The sequence below is a fragment of the Sorex araneus genome, chromosome 8 (genome assembly GCF_027595985.1).
Source record: "Sorex araneus isolate mSorAra2 chromosome 8, mSorAra2.pri, whole genome shotgun sequence".
In the NCBI taxonomy this organism is placed as follows: Eukaryota; Metazoa; Chordata; class Mammalia; order Eulipotyphla; family Soricidae; genus Sorex; species Sorex araneus.
In genome coordinates, this window is record NC_073309.1 from 55638994 (window position 1) to 55664941 (window position 25948).

Consider the following 25948-nt stretch of genomic DNA (forward strand, 5'->3'; position numbering starts at 1 on the left):
CCCAAAGAGCCAAGAAAACAAACCCAAACCCAAACTAACCAAAATAAAAACTGTTTTATAGAAATCATCAGTGAACACAGAGCCGCCCAGCCTGGGAGACAGGCAGCAGGGCTCCTGCCCATCCTGGATGTCCCTGTCTATCCTGCAGGCCCACTTGGCACATCATAGCAAGGGTCTGTGCTGGTCCTGAGTGCAGTGACCGAGTGCTGACAGCTGCTCTAGGCTCCGGGCACCTTCCGCCCTGCACAGGCACAGCCGGACTCTCACCTGTGAACGCAGTGACTTTCTCCACTGTACTCTCCTGACCGTTGCTCACTGCAAACACCCAGAAATTATACTGAGAGGCGGGCTGCAGGCCCTCAACCTTGTATGTGGTGTCCGTGATGTTTTTGACATCATGTCTGGTCCACTTGATCCAGTAGGTATAATTTGCGTTGGCTGGGCCCTCGGGGTCCTTCCAGGTCAGAGTTATGGAGCTGGTGGTCTGGTTCTCAGCCGTGAGTTTCCTGACAGGATTGGGGTCTGGGAATAGTGGAGAAGGACCAAGTCAGCATGGAAGATCAGGGTTAGTCGGGGCATATTTACCCTCTGAAGCACCACCAAATGCCCGTCCCTACATCCACCACAGTCCTGCAAAAGGTCCGGGTGTGAACCCCTGCACCCCCACACATCAGACCTGCTCAGAGCAGCTCTCACTAGCAGCCCTGGGGGGGCTCTGCCTTTCTGTCCCACAATCGGGGTCTACATCACCGTGCTGGGGGCTCTGAGCACAGACAGAGCCCATTCTCTCTCCACTGAGTCTGCGTGGACAGAAACATGGCCAGTGTCCAGACAGTCCAGGCCTGTGGTAGTGTGAGGGGGCTGGAGCCCCTCCCAGAATCTGGCTCTGACCCAAGAGAAGCAAATTAGCCATTTTCGCGGACCTCAATTCAAGTGGTCACAGGTGACCTGGTGGGACCGTGCTGGACAGGCTTGGGGTGTGGAGCAGGGGCTGAGCATCGGCACACGGGCTGAGGGGCTGAGCTCATCAGAAACAGAAGAGAATCCGACAGTCAGTGTCCACAATGGCGCAGAGCATGGGCACATGATCTTCCCCACTCAGCCCTGCTTCTGTTGTTTGCTCTGTGGGGTCCCACTGTTCTGGCCCCTTAGCCAGGCTGCTTGGGAAGAGGCACACCACAAGATCTGGCTGTAGAAATCACCTCAGCCTCAGAGGTTGCAGTCTGAGCTCTGCAGCTGGATAACACCTTAAGGGCCAAAGAAAGCAGAGCTGCAGACACTGCTTTGCATGAGGGTGACCTGTGTTAAAGGCTCATACTCCATACTGGCCCAGAACCCTCTGAGAAGGGACCCCTGAGCTCAGAGGCAAGATTAAGTCTGAGCACTACGGGGTGTACCTGCAAAATATAAGAAGCAAAATAATGCTGTTTTTAAGAATAATTTGAACAGAACAAATCAATATAAAAGTACTCAGGTGCCCCAGCCATAGTACAGTGGAGGGTGTTTGCCTTGCATGGGGCCATTCCAGATTGGATCCCCGCCATCACTTCTGGTCCCATGAGCAAGATCAGGAGGAATTCCTCAGGCACAGGTGGGAGTAGCCCCGAGCATTTCCAGGTGAGACTCAAAGATCCAAGAAAACCAAACCAAACAAAAACTAACCAAAACAAAACTTTTTTAAAAAAAAAAACCTCAATAAAAACACAGAGTCACTCAGCCTGAGACACTGGCAGCAGGGCTCATGTCTGTCCGGATGTCTCTGTCTACCCTGCAGCCCACTTGGAATATCATAGCAAGGGTCTGTGCTGGGTCCTGAGTGCGGTGACCAAGTGCTCACAGCTGCTCTAGGCTCCTGGCACCTTGCGCCCTGCACAGGCACAGCTGGGCTCTCACCTGTGGACGCAGTGACGATCTCTCCTGTGCTCTCCCGACCGTTGCTCACCACGAACACTGAGAAACTGTACTGAGTCGCGGGCTGCAGGCCCTGTACTATACACGGGGTTTCTGTGCAGGTTTGGGTCCCATTTGTGCTGTCCGTTGGGATCCAGTTGACCCGGTATGTGTAGTTTGCGTTTGTCGGGCCCTCGGGTTCTTCCCAGCTGAGAGTGACTAAATTGGTGGTCTGGTTCCCAGCTGTGAGGTTGCTGACAGGGTTGGGGTCTGGGAAATGTGGAAAAGGACAAAGTCAGGATAAAATAAGGGGTTAAGTCATACCCCACACTGTCTCTAGAGTCCTTTGAGAACTGATCCTGAGCTCAGAGGCAGGATAAAGCCTGAGGACTATGGGGTGTGCCTCCAAAGCAAAAGAAGCAAAATAATGCTGCTTTTTGTTTTTTTAATCTTCATTTCTTTGCTAAGCCATTATTTATTTATTTAATTTTTTTCTTTTGGAAATGAGACACCATGAGGATACAGTTACAGAGTTTCATGCTTGTGTTGCTGTCATACATACTCGAGTACCCATCCCTCCACCAGTGCTGTTTTTAAGAATAATATGAACTAGGGGCTGGAGCGATTGCACAGTGAGTAGGGCATTTGCCTTGAATGCAGCCGACTTGGGTTCTATTCCCAGCATCCCATATGGTGCCCCGAAAACTGCCAGGAGTAATTCCTGAGTGCATGAGCCAGGGGTATCCTCTGTGCATCACCAGGTGAGATACTTTCCCCCACCCATAAAAAAAAGAATCATGTGAACTAGAGCAAATCAGTATAAAAGTACCCAGGGGCCCCAGTCATAGAACAGTGGAGGGTGTTTGCCTTGCACAGGGCCAACCCAGATTGGATCCCCGTCATCCTTTCTGGTCCCATGAGCACCGTTGGGAGGAATTCCTCAGTGCACAGGCGGGAGTTGCCCCGAGCATTTCCGGCTGAGACCCAAAGAGCCAAGAAAACCAACCCAAACCAAAACTAGGTAGCTTGCCAGGCTCTGCCCTGCAGGTGGGGTACTCTCGGTAGCTTGCCAAGCTCTCTGAGATGGACGGAGAAATCGAACTTGGGTCGGCCTCGTGCAAGTCAAATGCCATACCCACTGTGCTATTGCTCCAGCCCTCCAAAACCAAAGCAAAACTCATTATAAAACAAAACAAAACAAAAACTTCATCAATGAACACAAAGCCGCTCAGCCTGGGAGACAAGCTGCAGGGCTCATGCCTGTCCCGGATGTCCCTGTCTACCCTGCAGCCCACTTGGAATATCTCTGTCCTGGATCCTTAGTGTGGTGACCGAGTGCTCATAGCCTCTCTAGGATCTGGCATCTTGCGCCCTGTACAGGCACAGCCGGCTCTCACCTGTGGATGCAGTGACAATCTCTGCTGTGCTCTCCCGACCGTTGCTCACCACGAACACTGAGAAACTGTACTGAGTCGCGGGCTGCAGGCCCTGTACTATACACGGGGTTTTCGTGCAGTTTTGGGTCCCATTTGTGCCGTCCGTTGGGATCCAGTTGACCTGGTAGGTGTAGTTTGCGTTTGTCGGGTCCTTGGGTTCTTCCCAGCTGAGAGTGACGGAGCTGGTGGTCTGGTTCCCAGCCGTGAGGTTTTTGACAGGGTTGGGGTCTGGGAATTGTGGAGAAGGGCCAAGTCAGCATGAAATATCGGGGTTAAATCAGGTCATACTTAGCCTCTAACACACCACTATATGCCATCACAGCATTCAGCCCTTTCTGGGAGAAGTTGTGGTCCTATTCACCCACACATAGCAACACTACTAAGAGAAGCCCTAAGCATAAACCCAAGATGCATCTGCCCTTCTGTCCCAAGTGAAAGGGCTACTCTGCCCTACTGAGGCTGTGGGCATAGCCAGAGTCCACAAACTTTCCACTGAGTCTTTGTGGATAGAAATGCAGAGTGCCCAGCACAGCCCAGGCCTCTGGGAGCCTGAGGGGTCTGGAGCCTCCCAGAATCTGTATCTGACCTGGAGAAGCGAATTGTCATTTTCCTAGACCTCAATTCTAGTGGCCATATGTAATGAGGTGGGACCGAGCAGGATAGGGTTGGGTTGTGGGGCAGGGGCTGATCATCGGCACACAGGCTGAAGGGCTGAGCTCTTCGGATTCAGATAAAGAGTCAGATGGTCAGAGTGTCCACACTGGCTCAGGGCCCGGACACCTGACTCCCTCACTCAGCCCTCCTTCTGTTGTTTGCTCTGTGGGGTCCCACTGTTCTGGCCCCTTATCCAGGGTTGTCAGGGAGAGGCACACCCCAAGACCCTGCTGTCGAAAACAACTCAGCCCCCGAGGTTGCAGTCTGACCTCTGCAGCTGGGAAACTCCTTAAGGGCTGAAGAAAGCAGAGCAGCAGGAACGGCCTCACATGGGCATGATCAGCTTTCAAGCCTCATACCCCATAAGGGCCCCAGAGCCCTCTGTGAAGTGACCCCTGAGCTCAGAGTCAGGATTAAGCCTGAGCACTACGGGCTATGTCTGCAAAACAAAATAAGCAAAATAATGTTGTTTTTAAGAAAAATTGGAACTAGAGCAATTCAATATAAAAGTACCCAGAGGCCCTAGCCATAGTACAGTGGAGGGCGTTTGCCCTGCACGGGGCCAACCCAGATTCCTTTCTGGTCCCCTGAGCACCATAGTGAGGAGTTCCTCAGGCACAGACAGGAATAGCCCTGAGCATTGCCGGGTGAGACCCAAAGAGCAAAGGAAACCAAACCAAACCAATACTAAACAAAAAAAATTCTTTAAAAAATAAGAAAACTCATCAAAGAACACAGAGACACCCAGCCTGAGAGACCGGCAGCAGGGCTCATGCTTGTCCCGGATGTCCCTGTCTACCCTGCAGCCCACTTGGAATATCTCTGTCCTGGATCCTGAGTTGTGACCGAGTGCTCACAGCCTCTCTAGGCTCCAGCACCTTGTGCCCAGAACAGGCAGAGTCGGGCTCTCACCTGTGGATGCAGTGACGATCTGTGCTGTGCTCTCCCGACCATTGCTCACCACTAACACTGAGAAACTGTACTGAGTCGCGGGCTGCAGGCCCTGTACTATACACGGGGTTTCTGTGCAGTTTTGGGTCCCATTTGTGCCGTCCGTTGGGATCCAGTTGACCCTGTAGGTGTAGTTTGCGTTTGTCGGGTCCTTGGGTTCTTCCCAGCTGAGAGTGACGGAGCTGGTGGTCTGGTTCCCAGCCGTGAGGTTTTTGACAGGGTTGGGGTCTGGGAATTGTGGAGAAGGGCCAAGTCAGCATGAAATACCGCGGTTAAGTCATACCCCACACTGGCCCTAGAGCCCTCTGAGAACTGATCCTGAGCTCAGAGGCAGGAAAAAGTCTGAGGACTATGGGGTGTGTCTCCAAAGCAAAAAAAGCAAAATAATGCTGCTATTTTTTTTTAAATCTTCATTTCTTTGCCAAGACATTATTTATTTATTTTATTATTATTATTATTTGCTAATGAGTCATTGTGAGGATATAATTACAGAATTTCGTGCTTGTGTTGCTGTCATACATACTCGAGTACCCATCCCTCCACCAGTCCTGTTTTTAAGAATAATATAAACTAGGGGCTGGAGCGATTGCACAGTGAGTAGGGCATTTGCCTTGCATGCAGCCGACTTGAGTTCTCTTCCCAGCATCCCATATGGTGCCCCGAAAACCGCCAGGAGTAATTCCTGAGTGCATGATCCAGGGGTATCCCCTGTGCCTTGCCAGGTGAGATCCTCCACCCGAAATAAAAGAATAATATGAACTAGAGCAAATCAGTATAAAAGTACCCAGGGGCCCCAGCCATAGTACAGTGGAGGGTGTTTGCCTTGCACAGGGCCAACCCAGATTGGATCCCCGTCATCCTTTCTGGTCCCATGAGCACCATCGGGAGGAATTCCTCAGTGCATAGGTGGGAGTTGCCCCGAGCATTTCTGGGTGAGACCCAAAGAGCCAAGAAAACCAAACCAAATTGAAACTAACCAAAACAAACCATTGTCACTGTCATTCCGTTGCTCCTCAATTTGCTCAAGTGGGCACCAGTAACGTCTCCATTGTGAGACTTGTTGTTACTGTCTTTGGAATATCGAATATGCCACGGGTAGCTTGCCAGGCTCTGCCGTGCAGGTGAAATACTCTCGGTAGCTTGCCGGGCTCTCTGAGAGGGATGGAGGAATCGAACCTGGTTGGCCACGTGCAAGTCAAATGCCCTCCCACTGTGCTATCACTCCAGCCCTCCAAAAGCAAAACAAAACTCTTTATATATATATACACATATATATATACATATTATATATACATATATATACATATTAAATATATATATATATATATATAAACTGATCAATGAACACAGAGCCACTCAGCGTGGGAGACAGGCACCAGGGCTCACGCCTGTTCCGGATGTCCCTGTCTACCCTGCAGTCCACTTGGAATATCATAGCAAGGGTCTGTCCTGGATCCTGAGTGCGGTGATTGAGTGCTCACAGCCTCTTTAGGCTCCGGGCACCTTTCAACCTGCATACACAGACAGCCTCTCACCTGTGGACGCAGTGATGTTCTTCTCTGTGCTCTCCTGACCGTTGCTTACTGCAAACACTGAGAAATTGTACTGAGTCGCGGGCTGCAGGCCCTGTACTATACATGGGGTTTCTGTGCAGTTTTGGGTCCCATTTGTGCCGTCCGTTGGGATCCAGTTGACCCTGTAGGTGTAGCTTGCGTTTGTCGGGTCCTTGGGTTCTTCCCAGCTGAGAGTGACGGAGCTGGTGGTCTGGTTCCCAGCCGTGAGGTTGCTGACAGGGTTGGGGTCTGGGAATTGTGGAGAAGGGCCAAGTCAGCATGAAATATCGGGGTTAAATCAGGTCATACTTAGCCTCTAACACACCACTATATGCCATCACAGCATTCAGCCCTTTCTGGGAGAAGTTGTGGTCCTATTCACCCACACATAGCAACACTACTAAGAGAAGCCCTAAGCATAAACCCAAGATGCATCTGCCCTTCTGTCCCAAGTGAAAGGGTTACTCTGCCCTACTGAGGCCGTGGGCATAGCCAGAGTCCACAAACTTTCCACTGAGTCTTTGTGGATAGAAATGCAGAGTGCCCAGCACAGCCCAGGCCTCTGGGAGCCTGAGGGGTCTGGAGCACCCAGAATCTGTATCTGACCTGGAGAAGTGAAATTGTCATTTTCCCAGACCTCAATCTAGTGGCCACATGTAACATGGTGGGACCGAGCAGGACAGGGTTGGTGTGTGGGGAAGGGGTTGAGCATCGACTGAGGGGCTGAGCTCATCAGATTCAGATAAAGAGTCAGATGGTTAGAGTGTGTCCACACTGGCTCAGGGCCCAGACACCTAACTCCCGAACTCAACCCTGTTTCTATGTTTGCTCTGTGGGGTCCCACCGTTCTGGCCCCTTAGCCAGGGCTGTAAGGGAGAGGCACACCCTAAGACCCTGCTGTCGAAATCACCTCAGCCCCCGAGGTTGCAGTCTGAGATCTGCAGCTGGGAACCATGTTAAGGTCTGAAGAAAGTAGAGCAGTAGGCACTGCTTTCATGAGGGTGACCCGTGTTCAATCCTCACACCCCATACTGGCCCCAGAGCTCTCTGAGAAGTGGCCCCTGAACTCAGAGTCAGGATTAAGCCTGAGCACTACTGGGTGTGGCTTCATAACCAAAGAAGCAAAATAATGGTGTTTTCAAGAATATCATGAACTAGAGCAACTCAATATAAAAGTACTCAGGGGCCCAGCCATAGTACAGTGGAGAGTGTTTGCCTTATATGTGGCCAACCAAGACTGGATCTCCAGCATCCCTTCTGGTCCCTGAGCACCATTGTGAGGAATTCCTCAGGCACAGGCAGAAGTAGCCCCGAGCATTGCTGGGAAAGACCCAAAGAGCCAAGAAAACCAAACCAAACCAATACTAACCAAAACAAAACTCTTTTTTAAAAAAATCATCAATGAACATAGAGTTTCCCAGCCTCGAGAGAGGCAGCAGAGGTCCTGCCCATCCCGGATGTCCCTGCCTGTCCTGCAGGCCCACTTAGCACATCATAACAAGGGTCTATCCTGGGTCTTGAGTGTGATGACCTAGACCTTATAGCTGCTCTCGGTTCCAGTCACCTTCCGCCCTGCACACACAACCAGGCTCTCACTTGTGTATGCAGTGACATTCTCCGCTGTGCTCTCCTGAGTGTTGTTCACCGCCGACACCCAGAAAGTGTACTGAGTCGCGGGCTGCAGGTCCTCTACCCTGTACGTGGTGTTTGCGCTACTTTTAGTCTCATCTTTGCCATCCGGTTGGGTCCAGTTGACCCGGTAGATGTAGCCCGTGGTGTCCGGGTCGTCGGGGACTTCCCAGCTCAGGGTTATGGAGCTGTTGGTCTGGTTCTTAGCCTTGAGGTTCTTGACGGGTTTGGGGTCTGGAGTTGGGGAGAACGACAGGATCAGTGCAGCGGACCATCCTGCCCCTGTCCCTCCCCCTCCCCCTCTCAGTTTCACCCTCCTCACCCCCATCAGTCCTCCATTCTCCCAGCCCCACACCCCAGTGGCACCTCAATGTGGCCCTGTTCAGAGACTCACCAGCTCCGGCCGCTGTCCAGATGCACAGACCCTGAGGAAGTAGAGGGGACAGTCACAGACCCTGACCTGTTGTCACGCTGTGCCCTATGCACCCACTCATGGGGTCTCCATCTTGAGGCTGGAGATCCTACCCGATCCCCTTCCAGTGAGAGTGTAAGAGTGAGTGTGTCTACAAGAGTGTGAGCGTGTGTATATCTGAGCCTTGTGATAGGGTGTGTATGTGAGTGGGAGCGTGTAAGAGTGTGAATGTGTGAGTGAGTGAGCATATGGCGAGCCCTTGTGATAGTGTGTGGGAGTGTGAGCCTTGAAAGTGTGTATGAGTGTGTGTGAGTGTGTCAATGTGTCAGTAGTGCTGTGGGATTGAGGTGGGACTCCAGGAACCCAGTGATTGCTTCACTCAATCAAACTGCCAGAGTTGAAGTTAGAGGTTTCACGACCTGACACAGCCTTGGGGACCAAGGCAGGAAGCTACAGGGAGCATCAGGTCTGAGGGAAGAAGCTGGGGTCTGGGACCCACATCAGGAAAGAGGCTTAGCCCCATGAGGTTGGGAGTGAAGGAAGAGGGTATTAAAGGATGAACTATTGAGTCTAAGACAAGAGGGCTTGGGTTGAGGGAGGAGGGGGTTAGGGCTCTGGACCCTCGGGTCAAAGGGTAGAGAAGTGGGTCTGGAATCCGGTCTGAGGAGGATGCGGGGTGGGGAGGCTGGGGTCCCTGTCAGAGGGAGCAGGCTAGCGTGTAACATCATCTTTGCTGGGCCGTCTTCCCTCTGCTCTGAGACATCCTGTGTCCCCAGTGGTACCTGGTACCCTGGGGGTGGTGTCCTGACATTACCTGACATTACCCCTCCCCAGAGCAGCCTCCAACCCTGGGCATTGCTCCCGTGTCCCCTGTCATGCGCCAGAATCCCGACAGCGACCTCAGATCAGGGTTGGGCCCCCACCGCATCCCGGCCTGGCGCCCCGGCCCTGGTCAGCAGGGTACACTCACCAGCAGCAGCACCAGGTGCCCCCAGGCCCAGCGGCCCCCACCAGCGCTGCCCATGGCTCCAGACTGCTCCGGGCACCGGTGTCCCGCCCCAGTCTCCACCTGCTGGACTTTCCCCAGGGCAGGTCCGAGCAGGAGGAAGTGGCGGCCCAGCCCCACCCCAGCTCCCCATGGTGATCCTGACCCCCCAGTAACCACCTGGGGTCCCAGCCCTGCCCCACGACCTGATTCCGTGTCATTTTTTAATTTGGGGTTAGGGGTCACACCTGGCGGTGCTGTGCTCTCTGATCTCCCCTGGTGAGGCTCAGGGACCCTGTGAGGTGCCAGGCATGTCAGGCCCGTCTTCTGCAAGTGAGGCTCCTTCCCCTGTGCTCTCTCAACTCAAACGCTGATCCGTGCTGGCTGCTCCCCACCAGGCAGAGATGCCTCCATCCAGGCGCTGCCTCCCCACTGGAGACTGCACAGACCCCGACTAGAGCACAGAGGACCCGGTGCCCCAAAGCAGTCCCTGGGGTCCTGGGCTGCCCATGCAGCTCTCATGGAGCAGTAGCTTCACTGTAGCCCCCACTGCCCCTATTATCACCTCCCAAGGTAGATGCACCGTCCTCTTACCCCTGACCCCTCCCGACCCTGAGGTCAGTGCTGGTGTTCTGCCAAGGTCTCTCTCGGAGCCCCCTACACAGACTCACCTCACCTTACCTAATCCCTCCTTCGTAGGCTGGCATGGCCCTTCCCACGTTGCTGGGAGAGATGCTCGGGCAGCCGGGGGTCTTAGGGCCCTCAGACACTGCCACGTGAGGTCACATGCCCCTACCCTGGTTTGGGCGAGCCAATGTGTTGCAAATTCTCTGTGGCTGAGCTGTGGCTGTTAGTGGTGCAGAGTCCCCACTGTATCGTCTCCCTTCTCCCACTGCAGGTGTTTCGGGAATCGTGGTGCCAGTCTCCTCGCGGCTCGAGGGACATGCGGAGTGGGGCATGTCTCTGGTGCTCAGAATCTAGATGTGGAAAGTTTGGAGAACTGGGCTCCACTCAGAACACTTTCCCCAGAACTCAGTTCCCCTCTCTCTGCTGCTGGAGCTGACGGCCGCATCAGGTGTCGCAAAACAAACATTTGCCGGGCTGGGGCAGGAGCACAGCGAGGAGGTCACTTGTCTTTCACAAGGCCTACCAGGGTTCAATCCCTGGCACCACACAGAGTCCTACAAGCCCCACCGCAGTGATCCCTCAGCACAGGGCCAGGTGGAAACTTGAAATCAGATATAGTTCCCTGAGGCAAAACTAACACCCCTAGAAAGCGAGAAACATTTACAAATGCATTGCCAGGGCCATAGAGGTAGCACAGTGTGGAAGGTGCTCACCTGCCAGAGTGCAGCTGAGCCGTCTCAGTCCCGGCACTGCAATGGACCCCCCAAGAGACTCTCGCCAGGAATGATCTCTGAGCACAGATCCAGGAGTCAGCCTTGAGCACCGCCAGGGTGCTCTGTCCCCAAAACTATCATCATAGGACCTGGAGGAATATATCAGACTCCAAGCACCTGCCCTGCAAGCGACAGCTGCAAGTCCCATTCCCAATGTCCAGCCTGTGCCCACAGCCTCTCTCGGCCGTCCAGACATCCCACAGCCAGAGTGTGAGCCCACAGAGGTGAGACCCCACATTCTCCTCAACTAAGAGTGTTTGGGTGCCATGGCGGCCTTGTCCCTCTGGCGAGGAGGGCATGAGCATCCAAGGCCAGGAGGGCGAACCTCGGGGAGCACCTGCCCATCGCGTGACCCCAGTTACTGCAGTGACAAGGGCTCAGTGGGGGTAAAAGAATGGGAATAAACACAGGAGGAGACAGCTTCATGCCTGTGGGTTTCTGCCCCCCAGTAGCACACGTGGCTGCTCCCCACTCCCGCAGCGGTGGGTGCCGGTACCTGTGTTTCCCTCTGCCGTAGGCCCACCTGGTAATCCTCCGCAAATCCCCAATTGCTGTCCTCCTTTCCCCTCACATGCTCGGCGAAGTCTGCAGCACGGATGTCTTTGTGGAAGCAGAAGAGAAGGAGGCAGAGCCCGATCTTGGGACCGAGGGGCGACTCTCGCTCTCAGTTTCCTATCAAGAACCTAAAAGCAGTTGGGCCAGAGTCACAGCATAGTGGAGAGGGTGCTGCCCTGCATGAAGCTCACTCAGATTCAGTGCCCTGCACCCCAAATGGCACACAGAGCACTGAGTGCAGAGCCAGGAGTCAGCCTTGAGCACTGTGAGTGTGGCCCTCCCCCAAATAGCACAGCCTGAACCTCCTGATTCTACACCCCATGCCCAGGGCCGCCCACCTCTGACACCCACAGAGAGCAGCTCTTCCTGTGTTTATCTCCACAGGGAGACCAAGCTACATTTCTCTCTCTGTGTGTGCACGCATGTGTATATGTGCGCGCACAAGTGTGTCTCTGTGTGTTTTTGTCCATCATCTGTTTCAGCCGATCTTTTTCCCCTTTTCAGCTATTGTCCCAAATGTTGTCATTAATATGCCGTTGCAGCAGACGCAGTAGCTGAGATCACGTCCTTTAGGAGAGACCCAGAGAATATATGATGGGTAAAAAAAGTGGTTGGGGGTTGTAGGTGATAAGGTACAGGAGTGAGGAACTTGCCTTGCACAAAGCTGACCTGTCAACCCCAGTTGGATCCTTATCCCGCTATCCCTGCCTTCCAGGAGTGATCTCTGAGCACAGAAACCAGTGGTAAGACCTGGTCACTGCCAGGTGTGGCTCAATGCCAACCCCCAAAAGTAGGGTTTGTGATTCACTGATGGCATTTCTGGGTATAACCCCTAAGAATAGAAAGCAGGATCCTGAATGGATCACTGGACACCCCCATTCACGGAGAACTATTCACGATGGTCAGCAGGGGAGAGTCATGGAATGAATGGAAGTAAAGTGTGACCCACCCAAATGCAACATTGCCACAGAGAGACACAGAGAGACGGAAGCTCTGGTTCCCCATCAACATGGCCAGACCTGGACTTTACAGCAAGGGGCTTGCTCATGAGGGGACAAGAGCTGTCTGACTCCAGTCTAGTCCCAGCAGAAAGGCAGCTCTGGGGTGGCAGGTTAGGGCTGAGTGCAGAGATTCACCGAAGGAAGCTGAGCCAGTCAGGGCTTGGGGCACTGACAGCAGCAGGATCATGTGAATCACTGCCCAGACCTCACTCCAGATGATTAAGACACAGATTTCATTCCACTGTGCTATCACTGTGGAAATTCTGACCAGGAGCCAGAGGGAAAAAAGAGCAGCAGGCTCTGAGAAAGGGGGACTTGATTTTATTTCACCATTGGGCCCAGCAGAACCCATGCTCCAGAGGCCACTGAACAAAACTGAGAGCTGCTTTTTGTAGATTATCTGGTGGGGAAAGGGCATCAGTGGGCAGCTGTGGGAGAGCACAGAAGCAGCCACCTTCGAAGCAAAGAGACCAACATGGACACTGGGCGAATTTTCTGAGGTGACCGAGGTGACAAAGTGAGACTGGGACCATCTGAAGGACTTTCCGAGTACATTCCATGGTGGTGAAAAGGTGGTGGATCATAATATTATTATTGTGATTAATAGATATCATAATCTATTAATAGATATCATATGATATAATATCATTAATAGATATCACCACCTACCATATCTCGCGGTGGTGGCCTGTCTGAGGGTGGGCCATGAGGAACCCGTGGACACCGCTGCACCATCAAAGTGTGTCAGGCGGGAATCACCCATGGTGCGTGCCAGCACCCACGTGTAAACTGTTTTTTTGCTTTGGGCTTACACCTGCCAGTGCTCAGGGGCTACTCCCAGCTCATGAGTGCTCGTGAGTCACTCCAGGAGGGACCTTGGTGACTGTGTAGGGCTGGGAATTGAACCCAGGGTGCCTGGGTGTAAAGCTTGTGCTTGGACCCTGAACTATTATGAGTTTGAACAAGGGAGCAGTATCCTTTCCCATCCCGGGTCTCTGCTTCCCCCGGATCTGGGTCCTTCCTGCCCACCCCAGCCCCAAGCTCCTCTGTCTCCCCAGTGCAATATCCTTTCCTCCGCCACGCCTTTACCCGGCCACAGCCTAATGCTTCCACTTGCGAATGTCTCTCGGGTCAGGTTGGAGAACTGAGACAAGCTTTACGTGTGGGTGTCCAGGCTGATGCCTGAGCACAAAGTCAGGGGTAGATCCCGGGGACTTCCAGGCATGAACAAAAAGAAAAGAGAAAATAAAATCAAAGCAAATTACATTTTAAAAATATTTCCAGAGTGCAAAGGATAGAATACTGGCCTTTCTCACAGCTGAGTCAAGTCTGAGCTCCAGGATCCCGCAAGGAGTGACCCTGAACGGGAAGCCAGGAGTAAGCCCCGAGCAGTCAGGTGTGATGAAGAAAAGGAAAGAGAATCTCAAGCCCCAGCAGGGCCTTACTTCCCCGGGCCGCCTCTGCAGTCTGAGGGCACCGTGAGGTATGGGGCGGGGGAGCTGTCTGCAGCCTGCTAACCTTCAGGTCTCTTTTTATTTTCAGCCACACCTGCCAATGCTCAGGGGTCACTCCTGGCTTTTTGCTCAGGTATTACACCTGGGAGGCCTCAGGGGACCACCCGGGATGCCAGGGATCAAGACCAGGCTGGCCATGTGCAAAGCAAGTGCCCTCTGGCCTGTGCTATTGCTCTGCACCCTGAGCACCGGATTAAACCCACTGAGCCACCTCCTCCAGGGGCTCCCAGGACGACCCACTGCCGACCCCCCACAGGACAGGCTCCAGACAACCAGGCACAGCTCCTGAAATCCTCCCACCAGCCCATCCCTGTCACCCACGGCCTCTGTGTCCCTAGAGCCTGGCACTCCCCCGCACCCTCTCCCGTGACCCAGTGAGGAATCAACTCTCCCAGGGACTCCTCTGCTGACCTTTGGCCTTATTGTAGCTGAGGGACAATAAAACTGATGGAACAGCCCTGCCTCAGACTTCCCCTAGTGGCCAGTTTTCTTTGCTTCCTCTGCATGTCACTGTCCCCTTATCTTGTTTGCATACTAATCTCCAGGTCCAAGGGCCACCTCAGGTCCAAACTCCAAGGGCTTTTCAGCATGAAGGACCCCACGGGCACCCCCTTTTCTCTGTGCACCGCCTCCTGGTTGGCACCAACACAGCCCACCGGCTCCCACATCTCCCTCTCCGCAGAACCCTCATCCTCCGTCCATCCCAGATGCACTTTCCTGAGGTCCGGCCACTCTCAGATCATGTCGGTTATGTGTCCTCACCCATCTGCCCCTCTGTCACCTATTTGTGACTCTCCCAGGGCCACCTTTCAACAGGAGTTGCAAATACACAGGTGAAAACACAGTATAAGAATAATATCTGAGGCAGTAGAAACAAGGCCAGGAGGACTGGTCCAATTTGGAAGCCGCCTCAGGTGCTGGGGAGAAGGCAGTTGGGACAGAGAAGGGACCACTCTGCAAAATAACTGGAAAGGACCACCCTGGGTAAGAACTGTGTGCTGAAAGGAGGTAAGGAACAAGCACGGTAACCTCGCAGTATCTGTACTGCAAACCATAATGCCCAATGGCGGGGGGGGGGGGGAGAGAGAGAGAGAGAGAGAGAGAGAGAGAGAGAGAGAGAGAGAGAGAAGCTTGGGAGTGGGGTTTGGCAGGAGAGAAACTGGGAACATTGGTCGTAGTAGTGGCAAAAGTACACTGCTGGGGATGGTGTTGGAACATTGCATGACCGAAACCCTTTGCAATGAACAGCTTTATAACTATGTAACTCAGGGTGATCCCATGAAACAGCACACACACACACACACAGGTATGCGCTCGCGCGCACACACACACACACACACGCACATGCACAGGCACACACACATACAGGCTGAAACCGATGGCTAAATGCTGTGGCACAGGCAGGGCCACACTGGGACTCCTGCTTCAGGCCCTTTGTGGCCGTGTCCTTGGGCAGACGGCCAGTGCCCCATGGTCGGGATTCCTGATCAGTCCTTAGTCACTCCAGCAGAGGGGTCCCTCCTACTAAAGGGGCTGCGACAGTGTTGGACAGAAAGAAGGACCAGCAGAGGCATGACCCAGAGCACGTCCCATGACCAAGGGGAGTGCGGAGATCATCTGGGGGACATCGGGCCATTTCGACTCATATTCTCTAGGTTCACCTTACATCATTGGACCTGTGTAGTGACCAGCGAGGACCTGTGAATTAACTGAAGCTGAGCCTAGGAGCTGGCTGCTCACCTGGAACCTGGTTCCCAGACGCTGGCTGTTTCTCACTCCTCTTGAGAAGGTTGTCGGGAAGGAGAACAGGGTGAGACTGGAGCCAGGGCGCCCCATCCTCCCTGGGCCCCCAGGTCTCACCTGCACTTCAGGAAGAACAGCAGGACGCCCACCAGGGTGATGGCCAGGAACACTCCAATGACAGATCCTGCGATCACCCCGGGAAAGAGATGTGAGAAGGGGCATCAGAGAGGGCATCCGTCTCAGATACCTGCACCCTAAATCCACGCAGGGGTCACAGGGCAATTGTCGCCTGGATAGAAACCCATCTCTGCCCGCTGTCCTGGGGCTCTGGTTCTGGAAGTCTGGGTCACGGTCACCCGCTCCCCAAGTCCCCAGTGAGGGACGCTCCCCAGCAGCCCAGAGTGTGTCTAGGTGGGGACCCATTACCTCTCCCAGGGCAGGCGGGTGACAGGAAAGTGCGGCTCAACACCGACACCCAATGACAGCCCCCGGAGGAGAGTGCCCAGCCAGAGTGGTGCCCATTGCTGGCCCCACACACAGTGGCTCCATTTTACAATCCCTGAGGCTGGCATTGCCTAAGGCCATGGGGGTCCCCAGCACTGCTCTGAAATGTCCAGGCGGTGTCCACTCAAGCCCAGGACATCTCATCACTCTGCAGGGCCTCCAGGAATTAGCTGGGCATTACAAAGACCCTGTAAACAAGTCTTGGGGGGCTGGATCCCTCCCTTTGCACCCTGAGGCCCAAACTCATCCATGGCTCGGCTAGCCTGGAGACAGTGCTAAACATGAGCCCAACCTGAGGCTCAGAGAGTCAGTTCCCAGCCACCAGCCCACGGTCAGTCCCAGAGCAGAGACCATATCACATCAGAGCCCCTGGTGTAGGGCTGGACACAGAGAAGTGGCCTTCAGGGGTCCAAACCAGTTATACTCCTGTACCCAACAGTCCCCAAGTTCTTCCTGGTGTCCCTTAGAGGCCCCAACGCCAAGGGACCAAGTAGCACAGATTCACCCACCTGTGCCCTGAACCACTGGCACAAAAGGGTAACCCCAGAAAGACTCTCAGGCTCCCTAAACATTGCTTGGGTGTCCCAATCAATCAACAGGAAGAGACCTAGAGGGCTGGAGTGGGAGCACAGAGGGGAGGACTCTTGTCTGGCTCAGGGCACACCCACCTTTCCATCCTGACACCTAGATGGTCCCCCAGCACCACCAGGAGGACTGCCTGAGTGCTTAGCTAGGAGGAGCCTTTGAACATTGCCATGGTGCCCCCAAAAAGGAAGAACCTAGAAAGCAGTGAGGGGACAGTGAGCCCCACGGCCCTGTCAGAGGCTCACAGTCAACTGTTCTGAGCAGGCAGCGTGGGGTTAAGGAGCTTGTCTCGCACACAGCCGCTTACCTTGGTCAATCCTGCCTGTTCCCTGAGACCACCAGGAGAGACCCCTGGGCCTAGAGTCAGAGTAAGTACCCCTGAAACCTCCCTGAGATCTTGTGATTCCATCTGGGCATCCACGCAGGAGAAGTGAGGCACAGGCACATACACACACACACACACACACACACACACAAACACAGAGTCACACACAGGCACTCAGGAATGTATGCACACACATGTGCATGCTCATATGCACAGACATGCACTAACAGAAATGCATGCAACACTTCATGCATGCACACCCATGCACACACACAGTGCACACCCACATACACACACATGAATGCACATGCACACACACACGTGCATGTGAGAAAGGGAAGTGTTAACCTCTCCCAGCACCGCAGGTGCAAATGGGGGTGTTCCTTTCAAGGAACAATATTTGTAATGAACGCAATGAAATATTGATCCTCCAGCTGGGTAAAGCTTCACTCGGTGCAGCAGAGAAGCCACGCTTCACGTGGTGCAGCATCGTGTGAGGGAAATGTCCTGGGAGGATGGAGCGCAAAGACTCGAGGGGTACTGACACGGCCATGGCGGCAGCTAGAACATCAGTTTTGCTGTGTCCTTCAGAGAGTGAGAAGGAAGGTGTTCAGTGTCCTTCCCGGCTCTGAGAATACACGGATGCCACCGGGCCATGGATGCTCAGCGGCTGAACTGTGTGGTATGTGAGCTGCCTCAGAAAAGGTGGGTGTTTAGTTTTGGATTTTGGTTTGGGGCCACACGTGGTAGTCTCAGGGCTTACCCCTGGCTCTGTGCCCAGGTGTCACTCATGACAGGGATCGGGGTTAAGCACCCACACAGCCCCCGAAACACCACCAGGAGAGACACCTGAGCAGAGGTGGGAATTTGGGCTCACCCAAACGAGACAGGGGGGATTTATGCAGGAAACAATAGTCAAGGAGGTTGAAAGTGTTTGTGAGACACCCCATTGATCAGGAATGACCCTGGCACCCCCTGATCCAGTCCTCTGTAAAGAGGACAGGCTGGGGAGAACTTGGAGTGAGGGAGCATCACCCTGGCGGCTAACCCTGGCTCTGCTTGCTGCATTTTGGCACCTCTGATCCCGTCTCCTCCAGGTGCAGGCTCCATCCTGACTCTGACCCCTCACCCTTGCCCAGGAAATCCCCATTCTCAGGCCTGTCAGCCAGAGAACTTCCTCAGCCCGCCCGGGTACTGCCTCCCGACGCACCTGCACTTCCCACCCCACATTGGGAGCAACACTGCTCACTCCCACCCAGGAACTATGGCCTGGATTCTTCCAGAAGGAAAGAGGGGATGAAGGGAAGGGAAGGAAAATCATTAGTTCCTGGTGCTTTTCTTTTTCCTTTTTGGGTCAGACCTGGTGATGCACAGGGGTTACTCCTGGCTTTGCACTCAGGAATTACTCCTGGTGTTAGGCTGAAGTGGCGCCATGACAGGCTCCACTTTAAGACTGAAAGTCAGCAGGCCTAAGTTCCAGTTTCCCTATCAGAAAGTCCCCACTTCTCAGAACATAATCTCACCCTGGGCAGATAAACCGCCCCGTGGCAACAGTCTATCAGAATAGGGGGGGTGGGAGTGGTACCCAGCCAAGTAGAGAGGGCCTAGGGAGTGGAGTCACGGGACCGACCGAACAGGAACCAAGACCTAGAAACATAAAGTTGGTCCCTGAAGTAACGGGACAGACAAAGACAAGAATTAAAAATGTATCGCCTGTTCCTAGAAAAAAATGATGTTATATAACCAAACTCTCTATAAGCTGCTCAGAATTCAGAGTTGGGGTCCTTGTCAAGACTCCACTGCATTGGATGAGACTTGGACCCTAGCTCAAACTAGCAATAAAGGGGCCTTGCATTTGCAGCCTCTCATCTGGTCTGGTCAATGTGAGAGCGAAACTCCCTTCCCGGGACATAACATATGGGGGCTCATCAGGGATTTTGGCTCGTGCTGTGACCCCCCCAGATCACGATGTAGCCCTCACTCTTCTTGCTGATCAGCACCGTGGAGACTCTTAGAGTCTCCTTGGGGTAGGTCACCCCAGAAGGGGCAGCTGAGTGAAGGTCACCTAGGGGAAGGTGGCTGAGGAAGGTCATCTCGGGGAGAGGCAGCTAAAGTAGGGCAGTTGGTCAGACTGACCATCTGAGTGCCCGGTAGGAGGGGTCGGAGGAAGGGCCGGAGTACAGAGGACAGGCATAGGACCTAGGCAGATGAGCTGAAGAAGTACTGGTTGGGCAGTGTGGGAGACGTCCCCACTGTCCCCCCCCACACAGGATCCCCAGCATGGTGAATGCGGTACAGTAGGCTTGGTCACAGAGGGACCAGCCGAGGAGTGGGGTTGGGTACAGTGCACTGAGGACTAGCGGCCGATATCTGTCTGTCTTCTTCATGGCGTATTTGAGTAACTGTGCATGTCTTGAGTCTGTGTCTTCTTCTGTTTTCAGACCATTAATCACTTACTTCCTCCACAGGAACATGGGCCAGGGACAGGCAACACTCCTGTCTCTTTTTACTAATCATTTCTCCAATTTTAAAAGCAGAGCTCATAATCTGACCTTGGAGGTTAAAAAGAGTAAACTTAAAACTTTTTGCTTTGCAGAATTGGCTTGTTCTGCAGCCTTCAACATTGGCTGACTTGCTCAAGGTACTTTTGATCTTTTTTTAGAATGGTCCCCACCATTCTAAAAAAAGCTAAAAGTATAACTTTCTTTCCAGGACCAGGAGGACACCTGGACCCGATCCCTTACATCCTGCTCTGGCAGGAACTGATTGAGAGACCCCTGCCTGGTTAAAAACAAGTGTATTGTGAAACAGTGCGGAGATAAAAATTAGGTTACATCTTTATGCTTTCGTAAACATTGATTGTTCAAATGCTGTCTTATGCTGATGTTTAAAGTTTGGTGAGTGGGGCTGGAGTAATAGCACAGCAGAAAGACGTTTGCCTTGCACTTGGCCAACTCGGGTTTGATTCCCAGCATCCCGTATGGTCCCCTGACCACCACCAGGAGTAATTCCTGAGTGCAGAGCCAGGAGTAACCCCGTGCATTGCCAGGTGTGACCCAAAAAAGCAAAAATAAGGTCTGGAGAAATAGCACAGCAGGTAGGGCGTTTGCCTTGCATGCGACCGACCCGGGTTTGATTCCCAGAATTCCATGTGATCCCCTGAGCACCGCCAGGGGGTAATTCCTGAGTGCAGAGCCAGGAATAACCCTTGTGCATTGCCGGGTATGACCCAAAAAGAAAAGAAAAAAAAAAAAGCAAAAATAAATAAAATAAAGTTTGGTGAGTACCAATGGCCTCTTTCTGTGTCTGAAAGCATGTTTGAATTGTGAAATTGTTGAAGTATCTGGTGTAAAAATCTTATGATTTGTGATAATTAAGAACTTTTTTAGTTCTAGCCACAGCCATGCTCAAGGCCCCTCTCCACATGTTCAGACAAGTCTCACGCATGAAGGTACTAGCAGAGAACCCAGGTGTATGTAATCCCATCAACGGCCAACATCCAGAGACTTAAAAGCAAGCTCTCAGAATATTTTATAACCTTCTCTGGAGAAGAAGGTTATATCTCAGATATCTTATAACCTACTTCTCCCTGTGGAAGAAACTAGCAAGCTATGAAGAGTTCCCTGCCCACATGGGACAGCCTCACAAGCTTCCCATGGTGTATTCATATGCTAAAGCCAGTAACAAGTTGGATCTCATTTCCCTGACCCTGAAAGAGCCTCCAATGCTGCATCGTTGGGAAGGCCAAGTGGAGAGAGGCTTCTAAAATCTCAGGGTTAGGACAAATGGAGAAGTTACTGAGCCCACTCGAGAGATTGATGATCAACGGGATTTCGTGATTCGTGATTCATGAAGAACTTTTAAATTAAGTCAAAGAAAGACTGTAAGTCCTTTCTTGAAGAGTCAGATCCATTGATCAACTCTAAATATGTGCACATGTGCATGTGGTGTTTGAAGTCAGTCCATTGTCCATCTGCTATGTAAATCAGAAGTAGAAATCCTTAAACTTGGGAAAGAAGCATCATCACAAGAGCTCAGAATGTTATGCAACCCAGCAATTTAAAAGGTTTCGGTGTTTTTTTTGACAGAGAAATTGAAATTCTCAAGCCCTTCTCAGCTAAGGCTAATGAGAGCTGAGAATGGAGATGATCAGTGTTATTCTGATTATAGCCTTGAAGTTAGGAAGTTAATATCTAAGTGTTAAAAGTTTTGAATGCATTTTGAATAGCTTATATCCAGAAATGAAATATGTATTTGTGGTAAAAAAAAAAGGAATTTAAAGTTTAAAGTATTCCAGCAGAAGAGTTCTGTCTCAAGAATTATGAGGACAAAAAAAAAAAAAAGGAGATCAAACAGAAACCTAGGACTATTTGACCTTTGTACTAAGATAAATATAGACAATCTAAAACTTCGTTCCCTTTCTCTATATTATATTATTGACAAGAATTGTTCAAAAAAATTAACACAAGGGGCTGGAGCAACAGCACAGTGGGTAGAGCATTTGCCTTGCACCTGGCTGACCGGGGTTCAATTCCCAGCATCCCATATGGTCCCCTGAGCACCGCCAGGGATAATTCCTGAGTGCAGAGCCAGGAGTGACCCCCGTGCATCACCAGGTATGACAAAAAGCAAAAAAAAAATAAAATTAACGCAAACTTAAACTGCATATGTGACTATTTGAGTTGTATACTGGAGAAAAATAAAAATTGAGGTTAAAGTCATTTAACAGAATAAAATACAAAATGGAGTCCACTGAAAGTGATGAAGTAATAAGTAGGTAAATGAAATATATGAGTCTTGCGAGTCTTTTAACCCTCTTTTATCTGTAATTTTTAGGATTTAGAATTCTGTTATAAAATCTTTAATTGTGAGCATTATAAACCTTTTGAATATCCATAGGACTTATGTAATACTTTTGAAAGTATACACTTTTTGGGACCCCAAAAAGCCCTCTTCCAGGGAAAGATGGGGGATTGGTCTAAATGACAGGAGCAGGTATCTAACGGTTGCTGTTTCAGGTACCCTACAAACCTCAGGAAGACCCTACAAACCTCAGGGAGACCCTCAGTAATAAGGAAGGACTTGACACCGTCTGGGCATTGGAAAATGAGGATGCTGGAAATGTGCAATGACTGACTCAGGCTGGGCCCTGCCCTCAGTGTCAAAAACTGGAGGCCTAGATCTCCCCAAGGCCTGAAGAAGGGATGGGATGGACTCCTGACTGCCAGGACACTCCTACGGAGATCGGGAAGCCTGAAGCCATGTCCAGTTCGACCTGAAGGCTCTACCTCTAGTTCATCCTGGGACCTGATCTTCACTTCTTATGGCCGAGCCTGGGTAGCCCTAATGTGAGGTAAACATTAAATGCCGTTATTGGTGCATCTCCTGCTTTGTCTTTGACAAATCCCTAGGACTTCTCAGTAAAAAAGGGGGTACCCCAAATGGAGCCAATTGTGCTGTTTGTGCAAAAGAACAAGCCAGGCTTGTTAAGTTGTCTGGAAAATTTAAAATGGAGAAGGAGAGAAAACCATGTATCTGCAATTAGCATCCTTTGTGAAAATCAGATTCTAATTATACAAAGGTGACTGAATAATTGGGTAATTCAGTAAGTAAGCTGTCTAGTCTGCAAAGAAACACAGTGTTGTACATGCTGTCACCAGTCTGGCCAGAAAGCGGAAGCCAGAGCTTTACCAAGGGGACCTCAGCTCAAAGTGCGGGATCAATTGCTTTCCCCCAGACTGTCAATTGGCTATAGTACTGAGAGTGGACATCTAAACTAGTTCTAAATATTCATTCTTAGTTAATACTTATAGTCACGGAGAGAACAGAGATTTTCATTTTCCCCAACAGTTCTTGATTCCTGTTCCATCATGCAATTTATACTCCATTTGGAGACTATTTCCTCTAAGCCAGAACACTCTGCAGAAGAAGAATGTGCAGTGGAGCAAGGTCGCCAAAGGGAAGCTGATGGATGGGTTACCAAACAAGGAAAACTGCTAACCCCTGGACCAATGCAGTTACTCAGAACTGTGCTTTCTGTACTATGAATAAACCTACTGGAAATCTTGGGTCTCCCCTCCTAACTCCACCTGTTCAACATCAGGGACGTATCCAGGGGAGGACTGGCAGCTTGACTTCATGCAAAGGATCAAATGCTCAGATGTTTAAGGCATTAAGTATCTATTGGTTCTTAGTGATAACTTCAATGGATGGGCAGAAGCTTTTCTGATCTGAACTGAAAAAGTCAGAGAGGTAGCTTGGTGTTTCTATGAAAATTCAAAAGATCTGGACACAGGAAGTCATCTTCTATCAACCAAATTCATGGGTGAGGGAGTTATTACTTTTCATTTTTATGGTAAGCCTGGGTATGCCATTATGCTGCTTTGGTTTCTGTTGTGTTAACTTTTGTGTTCTCTAAAATGGCAAATCATTTTGCCCTCAGTAAGCCAGAGAGGACCTTCTACACCTCCAGGGTCTAATCAATATTCCTCAGCCTACCTGTCTCATCTTTTCTTTCAGGTGTTGATAATTTCAGGAACCTAATCCATCCATTGTCAGGGGACCCATTAAAAATTAAGGTATCGGGGCTGGAGTGATAGCACAGTGGGTAGGGCGTTTGCCTTGCATGTGGCCGAATCGGGTTCGATTCCCAGCATCCCATATGGTCCCCTGAGCAGCGCCAGGGGTAATTCCTGAGTGCAGAGCCAGGAGTGACCCCTGTGCCTCATCAGGTGTGACCCAAAAAGCAAAAAAAAAAAAAAATTAAGGTAGCCAGTAACCCTGGCGCCATCTGGGCAGGAGGCCCCTGAGTTCCTGGGGGGTCCCGTACCTTTGCCTGGCTATGATGGGACAGCCTCAGTGGCCCCATGGTGCCCTTGGCCAGGTATCTGCAGAGCTGGCCCTGTTCCGGGTGTGCTGACCACTGCCCGATGCCTGCCCACGTCTGCACACAGGAAGAAAGGGTGCACTGATCTTGCAGCGCATCTCATGGCCTGGTACTCTAATGTCCATACTGTTAATATCTTGAAAGTTTGTTCAATGTTGAAAAGCTTTATCACTATTTTCCAATTATCTCAATAAACAGACTTGTTTAAAAACAAAATTAAGGTAGATTGATCTACATGGAGAGCATCATATTAAGTGAAATGAGTCAGAAAGAGAGGGACAGATATAGAAAGATTGCACTCATTTATGGAATATAAAGAAACAGAACAGGAGACTTACACCCAAGAATAATAGAAGTGAATACAAGGAGGATTGCTCCACAGCTTGGAATCCGGCCTCACATGCAGGGGGAAAAGGCAGCTTAGATAGAGAAGGGAACACCAAATATGGGGTGCTTGGAGGGCCCGCTTGGGCGGGGAGATGAGTGAGGAAAGTAGACTACAGACCTAATGATAGCAATTCAATACCTCTATTGCAAACTATAACACCCATAAGGAGAGATAGCAAAAAGGGAATGCCCTGCCACAGAGGCGGCATGAGGTGGGGGGAGGATGGGACAGGGGTGGTGGGAGTGAAACCGGGAACATTGGTGGTGGAGAACAGGCACTGGTGAAGGGATGGGTACTAGATCATTGTATGACTGAAACGTAAGCACAAAAGTTTGTAAGTCTGTAACTGTACCCCACGGTGATTCATACAATATTAAAAAAAAAAAAACTAAAATAGCTTGAGATTTCACCTCTGTGCAGCGCCTTTATGTGAGCAGGAAGCAGCACTGGAAAATGGAACTTTGACCATTTTCTCTTTAAAGATTTAAGGTGGTGAAATCTCTAGGGGAATATGATATAGGTGGAAATTCCTTCCAATAACCCTGTAGTGAGTATGAACCCCCTTTACGGAGGAACTCTGTTCCCTTTGGAATTCCTTTGGGTCAACTGCCACTACTCCAACTTAGCCTTGGAAGAGGAAGTGTAGGCCAGAATGTGTGATCTCTCTCTTCTCCAATCATCACTGGCCCTACAGGTGTCAAGGCCCAGCTCAATGTGGAACTTGGAGCACACCGCCAGAGTTAAAGGGGAACTAGTAACTTCTAATATGTAGGCATTGGATAATCCAGTCTGGGGCAGGTGGCACCAGATAGCCACCTGCAAACCTCGGTGGAGAGGTCCTTATACCATGATCCTGACTACATCAACTGCTCCGAAGATGGATGAAATAAAAACCTGAGTCCATGATTCACATGAAAAAGCTGCATCCCCCCATTGGAGGCAGAATGACATAGACCTTTGACAAATCCAAACAATGGGAGAAGACCCCCGCCTTCAAGATAAGACTGAAGAAAGAGACTTAAAGGAACCATGGGAAGGGCACGGGTTATTCTCTGTTTCTGCATGCTCATAGTGACAGTTGTGGAGCGAGCTCCTTACGTGCCCCAGTTTTTGGCACTGAGTACTTTCTGAAACTGAGACAGGCAGAATTAACATTGGCGTGTGCCAGTTATGGCCCACACTAGGGAATGTGTTTGTCCGGGGACCTACCGAGCAAGTTGTAATCAAAACTATAGAGTGGTCTCCCAGCGATTATACCACAGGTCTGCTAGAAGAGCCCCTATACTAGGGACCCAACAACACTTGGCTTGATTGAACGTAACCCCTTGCATGTCCCCTTTCTACTTTGACAATTCCAGTCCTTCTGAATGGTAAAGACTGTGCTACAGGTATTGTTACAAAGGGGGAGCTGGGAAAGTCAACTCGTCACCCTGGTCCCACCCAACATGGAACCCTAGTGCTTCTACCTTTTTCCCTATTTGAGGTCCGGAATACTCCTTACATGTTAAACTTAATCCCTTTTGAAATCTTATATGGA

At 51.3% G+C, this 25948-nt stretch overlaps 1 protein-coding gene across 1 annotated transcript in view; it reads right to left on the reverse strand.

Annotated features, from left to right (window-relative positions):
• Positions 1–19230, reverse strand: part of LOC101538291 (receptor-type tyrosine-protein phosphatase H-like) — a 36808-nt gene extending 17578 nt beyond the window's left edge. Inside the window, exons 1-11 of the mRNA XM_055146482.1 lie at positions 19119–19230; positions 15841–15907; positions 14516–14697; positions 11407–11510; positions 8508–8538; positions 8081–8347; positions 6467–6733; positions 4893–5159; positions 3288–3554; positions 1894–2160; positions 268–522 (exon numbers count right to left, since the gene is read on the reverse strand). Of these exons, the coding sequence (XP_055002457.1) occupies positions 268–522; positions 1894–2160; positions 3288–3554; positions 4893–5159; positions 6467–6733; positions 8081–8347; positions 8508–8538; positions 11407–11510; positions 14516–14697; positions 15841–15907; positions 19119–19230 (2086 nt within the window). The remainder of the gene's footprint in view (positions 1–267; positions 523–1893; positions 2161–3287; positions 3555–4892; positions 5160–6466; positions 6734–8080; positions 8348–8507; positions 8539–11406; positions 11511–14515; positions 14698–15840; positions 15908–19118) is intronic.
• Between the last annotated feature and the right edge of the window lie 6718 nt (positions 19231–25948).